This window comes from Gobio gobio, assembly GCF_949357685.1.
Source record: "Gobio gobio genome assembly, chromosome: 15".
NCBI lineage: Eukaryota > Metazoa > Chordata > Actinopteri > Cypriniformes > Gobionidae > Gobio > Gobio gobio.
In genome coordinates this window covers 40,999,097-41,009,157 of record NC_137108.1, presented here as the reverse complement: position 1 = coordinate 41,009,157, position 10,061 = coordinate 40,999,097, and the positions used below count along the sequence as shown (strand labels likewise).

General features: G+C 37.0%; 1 protein-coding gene across 4 annotated transcripts; it reads right to left on the bottom strand.

Moving 5' to 3' along the window:
• Positions 1–520: 520 nt before the first annotated feature.
• polr3glb (RNA polymerase III subunit GL b) lies at positions 521–8,792 on the bottom strand. Of its 4 annotated transcripts, XM_079836310.1 has the most exons (9): positions 8,404–8,616; positions 8,046–8,156; positions 7,253–7,382; positions 3,570–3,638; positions 2,863–2,919; positions 2,302–2,372; positions 2,058–2,174; positions 982–1,107; positions 522–893 (listed from the first exon to the last, which is right to left on the bottom strand). In XM_079836310.1, the coding sequence occupies exons 2-8, from the start codon at positions 8,151–8,153 to the stop codon at positions 1,021–1,023; spliced, it is 639 nt and encodes a 212-aa protein (XP_079692436.1). In that variant the 5' UTR covers positions 8,154–8,156; positions 8,404–8,616; the 3' UTR covers positions 522–893; positions 982–1,020. The 4 variants fall into 4 exon arrangements, with proteins under 4 accessions (XP_079692435.1, XP_079692436.1, XP_079692433.1 ...); XM_079836309.1 differs by having other exon boundaries at positions 521–1,107; positions 8,553–8,596; XM_079836307.1 differs by having other exon boundaries at positions 522–1,107; positions 8,404–8,792.
• Positions 8,793–10,061: the final 1,269 nt, after the last annotated feature.

Sequence of the window (10,061 nt, the reverse complement as noted above, 5' to 3'; positions counted from 1 at the left end):
CTCCAAAGTTTATGGTCATTGTCTGAAATGTTCTGCCACATATGGCACTATTTCCTGAGCATAACCATGCTGTACATTATTATTGACGTTTGGCATTAACCCTGAACTCAACGGTGTAGCTGTGGATTGTGGTTTATTGTATGCCAGTTAACTGAGCTTTCCGGATTTGTAATGTCTGATTGGTGTTCAGGGTGTCTAGTGAATATATCACTGCAGCGGCTTCACTTGACTGCTCTCATGTCAGTCGTCTCCAGCTGCTGTAATCTTCCACTGGAGATGAACTGCTCTCCGCTTCCTTGAATAAAAGCCCAGACTTATTCCTGGAAGAATTCCTCTGTCTGTTCTCTGTTAAAGCACGCCTGAGTCAGCCACTAAATTCATCTTCAGCAAATTTGCCCAACCAGCAGAGTGTTCTCAAGCTGTCAAGAATGATTCTTTCTCCTCTACTGATCATTTGCTCAACAAAATATGATATGGTCAAATGAGATCTATCTATCGATCCATTAATGAGACGTAGTCTTGACACAGTGTGACTTTATCACATAAAATGGCAATACCATGAATATTTACAACCACTTATAAAACATTACTTATCATCCAAAATAAACAATCTACATTTACTGGTGTTTATTCCCAAATCTAAGACGTATAAAAGCTATTCATACAAATACAACTGTCTAAAACCTAGACTAAAACATACATGTTTATAGGTAAGACTGATTAAAAAATGATTTAAGTTATGCAAGAATAATCATTTACAAAGCTCTAAGAATGTATAGCTGCATTAAGAGAGAAGTTTTTGTCTCTGTGTCCTCCAATCGTGGCCCTCGGTTTCAGACGCTCTTCGTAAGCAGTCAAACACCCTGCCAAACGATCGGACGAGAGCAAATCCACTGCATACAGATTTCAACATTAGCTGCCAAACATAATGATCCACCCCAGAACAGTCCCGAGGGACAGAGCAGTTCCAGAGACACTCACTGCCCAGAGGAGGGTGCAATGGAGCCGCCGTCACCTGCTTCAGTAAATGGCTTCATCTATATTATCATCACTGTCCCCTCCAAACTCCTCCTCATTGTCAAAGTAGGACATGACGTAATCTGTTTCCTGTTACACACACACACACACACAGGATTAATTGGCTAAAGGTTATATTGAACATTGGTTTAATACAAGTTGAACTCAATCAAAAGCATTTACAGCATAATGTTGATTACCACACAAAATCATTTCAATTCATCCCACACGATTTAAAAAGCAGAAATGTTCAGCATATCATTTCATAAAAGCACTTAGATTCATTTTTCTGTTCATTCTTGTTTATTTTTTGATTTTGAGCTGTAAAGTTATTTTCATCATTTTTACTGTTTTCGGATTTTAGGCTTTATGTTGTCATGGCAACAAAGTTGCAAAACTGTATATACACAGAAAAGGTTAGTAAGTGATTACCGGCTATTCTATAAAACTATTTTAATGTTTATGGAGTCATTGTAAGAACTCACTGTAAATCAGATTTTCCCATTTATTTGTCAAAAATTAATTTTGTGGAAATCAATATTATGCCAAGTACTGCCAATCAGTTATTGTTGACTAAAAATAAAACTGAAATTAAATATAATATAATATAATATAAAAGTGAGATTTGTAAAGTTTTTTTATAAGATTTGGCAACTGACTGAAAATAAGTTGAAGTACTAAAATGACTAAAACTGAAATAAAAATATATTAATGTTAACTAGAAATATAAAACAAACTAATAGAAATGCCAAAATTACTAGAACTATAATTCTAAATGAAAACTGGAAAATAACACTTCTGTCAATTGAGCTTATCTTGTATTAAATATTCCTTTAAATTAGAATCAACTGAACTTATAACATAAAATTTACATTACGTCTATGCACTTGGCAGATGCTTTTATCCAAAGCGATTTACAATGTATTCAAGGTAGACATTTTTTAAGTCATAAATTGCAGGTCAATTTTTTCCTCTCAATTGAGAAATGTTTTTTGATCAAACAAGCTGGCTTAATATCACAAGAGAAAGGAATTACTTACGCCCTCAAATTCCTCTTCATCATACTCCTCCTCTCCTTCAGCTTCTTCCTCTTCTGGCTTCTTTTTCTCTCCCTCCTCTTCATCAGAACTGCCCTCTTCCTCTTTCTGCTCTAGAGTCTGTAAAGAAACACAGTTTGTTCACATGCTGCATTTTGTTGATGGGAAAGTGTAATAAAGTCGATTAAAAGTCCTTATTTTTGAGTGCATTACACATTGATGGCACCCTAAACGGGTATTTGTACACCTCCAGTTTGCGTATGATCTCCTCCTTGTCCACCCGTGGCTGTTTGGGTTGTTTGGGAACAGCTGGGCTTTCTGCAAGCACATAAGCAAAGTGTGTTTGTGACAGCGGAAATGACATCAGCATCATTTTCCCACAATAACATCATCTCATTGATCACGGCTCCTCTGACAAAAGACACAGAAAGACTAAAAATAAACTTGTTTCTCCTCTTTTAGTGACAGACGCTCTTCAAGCCTAAACCTTCATCCCTCTCTCATCGTTCTCTTTCTCTCCATCCTTTCATTTTGGAGATGTGTGTGCAGCGCGGCTGAGAGCCGTCTCTCTGATTTCCCCAGAGACGCCGATGAGTCAGAGAGCGAAGCGCAGACCTGCCGGAGCGGCTCGTCTTTACACACTCATTCATGAGCACATCAGCCTCACCTGCTCCCTTATCTCGGCTTTAAAAAAGAGCACATTTACAAACTCATGCTTCCTGTGCTTGGTGTCTTTGCTCGACTGCAGCAGAACACAGTGTCCAGTATTAGAGCATAAGAGCCGGTTAAGAGCATCAAACACACTCACTGTCTCTCTGCGGTCTCTTCTCCCTCACGCGCAGCTCCTTCGGAAAATGCCTCCAGTCTGAAAACACAATTGGATGTAGAGGATCACACAACCGTGCAGAGACGCAAGTGAATCAGTGTTATTATTGTTAACTAAAACTATTAAAAAACAAAACACTTTTGTTCATTGAAATAAAGCTAAAAATAAAATTACAAGTATTAGATGAAAAACTTATTTTGAACATTGGTTTAAAACAACTTAACCTCAGTCAAAAGCATTTGCAGCATAATGTTGATTACCACACAAAATAATATTGATTCCCTATTATTGAAAAAAAGAGAGGCTATGGTGAGGCACTTGGGGCCAATTTTCAGAAATGTGAAGCATATAATTTCATAAAAGCACTTACATTCACTTTCTGTTAATAAATGTGTATTATTTGAGCTGTAAAGTTGTTCTCATTATTTTTAGGGCTTAATTTTGAAATGAAATGTGCCTTGTCTAAAAATTACAAAAATGACTAACTGAATTAACTTAAACTGAAACAAAAAATAAATTAATAATAAAATAATTCAAATAAAATAAAATAATAAAAGAACATAAGAATAAAAAAAAAACTTAATTTGAAAACTGAAAATATAAAAACAAAATATTATTAAAAACTACAAAAGTATATAAATAATATTAAAAAATATCAATATTTATGATAATAATCATAAATCACGCACCTGGCTTCCATTCCAAACTGTTGTCAGTGGTTTCCGTTTTTTGGTATTTGTCAGAATAACGCTCCACATCTGTCAAGAGGAAAAACACCTTCAAATTACTAATCACTATAGAACTATTCATATAAAAATGGAAAAAAATCATCTGGCAAAAATAAAAAAAATTCTGTCACTTTTTAAATCTTTGATCTTAGATTTTTTGTTGTTGTTGAGTTTTTAAGTCTTTGATCTGTGTAAAAAAAAAAAAGATGAATTCAATAAATTATGCAGTCTCTAATTCATCCCAAAGGTGTTCTATCGGGTTGAGGTCAGGACTCTGTGCAGGCCAGTCAAGTTCCTCCACACCAAACTCGCTCATCCATGTCTTTATGAACCTTGCTTTGTGCACTGGCCGTTTCTAGCCTTTCTGGCACCCCCACCGCCATAAAAAAAATCCACACAAAACATAACATTAAGGAAAACATTTATTAATTATCGCAAAATTGCCCAAATTCAAGTATGTAAAAATATACTGTGTATTAAACTTCACCAGAAAAACAGATAAATAATTTAAATGCAAAATAAATTACTTTAAATAACAGCTATAAGTATTATTATAGGATATCACACAGTTCCCACTTTTCAATAAACAACAACGCACATCCATGCTCAAAGGAAGTAACTGGTAAACAACTACAAGGACTTAAAACAAACTGACCGTGGCATATTTGAGCATATGTATTTTTGATAGATTTAAAAGTGGACATGCCTAGACTTAATTGCAGCAAAAGTGTCAATAATGTCATCATAGGACATCTTCCTGGAAACGTCCCGGTTAACGCTTATCATAAAGAAATTCATTTATTTTAACATGTTTTAAAAGTTATTTATTGATATGCACTAAACTCATGTAAAACTCATTTGAATTTTTTTTCGTTTTTCTTTTTTTTTTGTTTGGCAGGTCCAAACTGGTTGTCAAATCTGTCATAGTTATGACAGTATTACTTGGTCAATTTACACTAAACAGCCGTCTCTGATGTAATGGTTTTTATTCAAATGAACTATGCTATAATGTTCTGCTGCTGAAATAAATGAGCATGACGTGTGGTGCATCCCTTGCTAATATTCAGTGTCATGTTTTGCTCAACGTTATGATAGAGCGACCAGCTTGTAGTAGAACAATTAACCAATTAGTAACATACCTGTAAATTTCGCTTTCTTTTTCTCATCCTCTTTTTTCTTTTTATGATACTGAGCCCCTGATGGCTTTGACCTTTTCATGATGATGAAACTAAAGCACGGATGACGACGTTCCCTGCCGCCTTCTACATGATCTCATTTCATTACAGCAGCGGGCAGCACCACTATCACCGACATCACTCCAATAATCGCAAGTAATCATAATGCCTCGAAATAGCAAAAGTATGAAATAATAATAATAATAATAATAATAATAAAATATACATAAACAAATAAATAAAAATATATAAAATAGCTCACTGGCGCGCCCCAGCTGTTGGCGCCCTAGGCGACCGCCTAGTTTGCCTATGCCTAGAAACGGCACTGGGTGCGCAGTCATGTTGGAACAGGAAGGAGCCATCCCCAAACTGTTCCCACAAAGTTGGGAGCATGAAATTGTCCAAAATATCTTGGTATGCTGAAGCATTAAGAGTTCCTTTCACTGGAACTAAGAGGACAAGCCCAACCCCTGAAAAACAACCCGCACCATAATCCCCCTCCACCAAACATTACACTTGGCACAATGCAGTCAGGCAAGTACCGTTCTCCTGGCAACCGCCAAACCCAGACTCGTCCATCGGATTACCCTGAGAAGCATGATTCATCACTCCAGAGAACACGTCTCCACTGCTCTAGAGTCCAGTGGCGGCGTGCTTTACCCCACTGCATCCGACACTTCGCATTGCATTTGGTGATGTAAGGCTTGGATGCAGCTGCTCGCCCATGGAAACCCAGTCCATGAAGCTCTCTGCTCACTGTTCTTGAGCTAATCTGAAGGCCACACGAAGTTTGGAGGTCTGTAGCTATTGACTATTGCAGAAAGTTGGTGACTTCTGCGCACTGTGTGCCTCAGCATGCGTTGACCCCACTCTGTGATTTTACGTGGTCATCCACTTAAGCTGCGTTTCCACCGCAGGAACTTTCCCCCGGAACTAGGAACTTTGGGGGGGAACTATAATGTGTGAAGGTATAAGGTCCAAATACACCCTCTCTCCACTCCTCAATCTCCACCCATTAGGACCAGAGAGGAAAAGCCAGACTAGGGGCGTCTCTCAATAACAAGTACGCAAAGTTCCAAGTACTTGCCAAGTTTGACTCAGGAGGCTTATCTGGTTATCTCTGTATGTATATTTTAGGAAACAATCAAACTAAATATGCTATAAAACACCACTACTCTCTCTTTTTTAGTTTTCATTTAAAAAAAAAAATCTTAAACATATTAATAGCCACACAAATGTGGTTCTGGCAACGCGCACATTGATTATCTTCACTGCATGTATATTTATAACAAAACAAAATATAAAACACAACACAACACGTTTACATTTTAAAAATATTACACATATTAATATGTGGTTCAGGCAATGTGTGCATATATACCCATATATGTACTATATAAAATGAAATATGACATAAAAACACAACCCTTTTTCAGTCAGTTTTAATGATCAATAATAGCCATTATAAAAGTATAAGTAAAAGGTATAGGAAGCTATACAATAACAAATAAAGAAAACAATTCAGTCAAACGTACAAAGCCAGCGTTTTAGTAGGCTACAATGGTAAAGTTATATTACCAAAATATATAAAGTTATGAAACTTCACTTTGCCCTCAGCCAAAACAATTAGCCAGGGAACAACTTATAGATTCATGAGGCCACAGATCGCCTCTTAGATCTACACAAGACAAATTATATCTCATGTTTAACCACTACAGAGACATTAGAGCCAGCTGCAAACATCAGAAGGACTAGCCGAGGAAAGGCTGCTCTCGGCGGGATTAATGAGCACTGAACGCCTGGTGATCGACTGGATCTCACAGATAACATCTTCAAAAAGCACAGATTTGAGCTTTAAACAACTACAATGTTAAAACATTTTGTGACATAGTAACAGTACTATTTTTTTAATTATGTGGGTTTTCTCATCCACTATTGGCGCTTGCTGGATGGTGCTAGATGCATTCTGGGATACCTGCCTGTCTCAAGTCCGCACAAGTCACCTCTCTATGCATCCTCGATTTAAAGGGATCAAGAAAAGTGTACTTGGCTAGATGTAAACTTTGAATTGGAAACAGTACTTGGGCAGTGACAGTGACTGAGGACGAGTCCACAAGAACACAAGTACAGACAAGAACACATTGAGAAAACCGCTTAGGTCAAGCTCCACTCATTAGGTCCACAAAGGGGGAGCTGGACGTCATTTGGCTCTGCAGTGAACACCACTTCGATCTGAATGCCAGTTTGCAGACAGTTGTGGAGGATATTTAGCCTCGTCCTCCACTGAGAAATACATCATGAAGAGAACAGACGTTGTTTCGAGGAGGAAATGAACGATTATGAGGTGATGTGCACAAATAAATCATTTATAATTAGCACCGCCAAAAAAAAGAAAAAGACTTGTCAATATCGAATTCATGATGACTATAAAGATGCCAGTGAAGAGCTCATCCTCCACCCTGAACTGACCTTTCTTGGGTGCAGCTGGACGGATGTAAAATGGAAGAGTCTTCATGGCTCCTCTGAACTCCTGTTTGAGTGCCAGCATGTACTCGGCCTCCTCACTCGCCTGCAGGGGCACCGGCTTCTGATCCAGAGGCTGAAACATCAAACAGAATTGAGCTGATATACATCTGTCTTTTATAAGGGGTCAAAAAAAAACCTGCGTTGACAGTAAACTCTCCACTGACTTAAACATTCCTATACATAAATTAAATTTTAATAAGGGATATCTTATGCTAGAGCTTTTCTCAGAACTAACTTCACTATGCTTAACAAATTTTTTTTGCAGTGACTTAACTCATAACCTTTCAGCGATTTCTAACAACCACTTTTTGTCTTAATTATGAACAGTATTTTTTTTATAGTAATTTGAGACTTGCACTCATGTTTGTAAAAAAAAAAAAAACAGTTTTGCTTGTGCTATCTTTAAAACAAATGCCACTTGAACATGTTGTTATGACTTTCATACATTTTTGGTTTGTTTTACAGTTTTTGGGGATACTCAACATATGACAGTTGAACTGGAGAAGATGTTATTACTTATATTATTATATTATAAAGATGTTATTATTAGTTGTGTGATTTCTGCAGCTCAACCAGTAGCGTACGACGCCAGATAGTCCTGGTTCGACTCTCAGAGTGCAAGAACTGGTGTGTATCTTGAATACAATGTAAGTAGCTGCCAAAAATACATAATTGTGATGATGTAATATAATTATTATCAGTCGGATGAGGATTTATCCTGTCTTGAAACACTCACAGGGAATAGAGGGGTCGGCTGGACGGAAGACGGAGGGAGATTTTCTCCTTTACCGATTCCAACAATCTCCACAGAGAAAGTGAGCTGCCCTCTGCCCCTTCCTGCCATTATCTGAGACACAATCACCACATATCACATTTATAGATCAGCTTTATTTATTATATATGATTGATGATATGAATATCAATTCACTTTTTTGCCTGAGCACACTTACATTCGGTTAAAATAGACATTTAGACCAAAACCGATGTAAATATTGTACATAATATATTTTACTACATTTATTTTATATATAAATAATATACTTGTATTAGTTTTAGACCGAAATGTAATATTTAAACACGACTCGTTCACTCACAGACAAAAATGCGACGATATCGAAATCCCTCTTTATTTATAACTTCATTTCATCGTGCAAAGCATTTATTGTATAATCCGTACATATTAAACGCAGTTGGTTGTCAGGTAAATTCATGGGTTTTATTGATTGTAGAGCAGTAAAATCACCCGCCAAACATCTGCATATTTGTTTTCGCCCGCTGCTGAAAACGTTCCTGTCAGAAACGTGTGCGCGTTCACTTATGGTTCCGCGTCTGTCTGTCTGTAATCTACGTGAGTCTTGCAAAACAAACAACTTTAAATACTTGAATAAAAACGATTATTTCAACAGCTCTGATGGAGAATCAAATGCAAAAAGTTTGTTCCAACTACATGTAGCCAAGGGCCTATTTGTATTAAAACTTTTCTTTTGAACCATGCCAGGTTTACTATATATTTAGGGGTTCAAGCACGAAGTGCTGAACACCTATTGTATTTGTGCTGATTTTTATTATTAGGGGTTCAAGCACGAAGTGCTGAACACCTATTGTATTTGTACTGATTTTTAGGGGTTCAAGCACGAAGTGCTGAACACCTATTGTATTTGTGCTGATTTTTATTATTATTATTATTATTATTATTATTATTATTATTCAGACCTAAAACGCATCGTGCAGACCAAACTGTAAGGGCTAGAGACTTGAAACTTGGCCAATAGGTAGTACAAAAATCGAGGAGAGGTTATCAAATTATGACCCCGATTGGCCTATAGGTGGCGCTATAGCAATCAATTGCGCGAAACTGCTCATAACTCCTAAACCGTATGTCGTAGACTCAAGAGTCTTATATCATTGGAAAGCTGAATACCTGACATAAAAAACGTATATCTCCGATTCCATTTCCGGTATGCAAATTTTTCCGCCATTTTGAATTTTGTTAAAAAACTACTTTTGCGAACTAGTCCTAGGTTTTTTGTCCGATCAGAACCAAACCAGTGCCAAAATATTATTTGGAGTCTGAATATTAATAATCATTGAAAAAAAGTCATAATTTGGATTCACGGTTGTTAGGGGGCTTAAAATTGATGTTCAGGGCGGAGCCTATTTTACTAAAAAGGCTATAACTCTAGATCAAAATAAGATATCTTCACCAAATTTGGTACACATATGTATGGGCTCAGTCTTTGGTCACGATAAAACAATCGCGACGATTGGCCACTTGGTGGCGCTATAACATGAAAATAACATGAAAAAGGCTATGACCACCTGACCATTAGTCCAATTGACTTGAAAATTGGTATGCAGTGTCTTGGTCCAAGGTAGCATATATGTCTATGAGGAAATTGGCGTATCTCAAAAAACATGGCCGCCACAGCCAATTAAATTTGAGCACCTATTAGACAAGGTTAACAGAGGCCGATCGGAACGAAACTCAATAGGCATGTTTGACTCATGGTCTTAGAGGTCTGTAAGAATTTTGAAAGAAATCGGCCACTAGTTGGCGCTAACGAGTTTTGAGGCTCTGTAATCACGTGGTGTTGCACACATCCCCGAAATATGCATATCATTTGATAGATCTCCTCATACTGAACAACTTTGCCTCATGAACTATTGCTGTCAATCAAATTGTTCATTAAATATTTGTGATTATGTTTAAAACCTACTTTTGCGAACTAGTCCCTGGATTTTTGCCCGATCA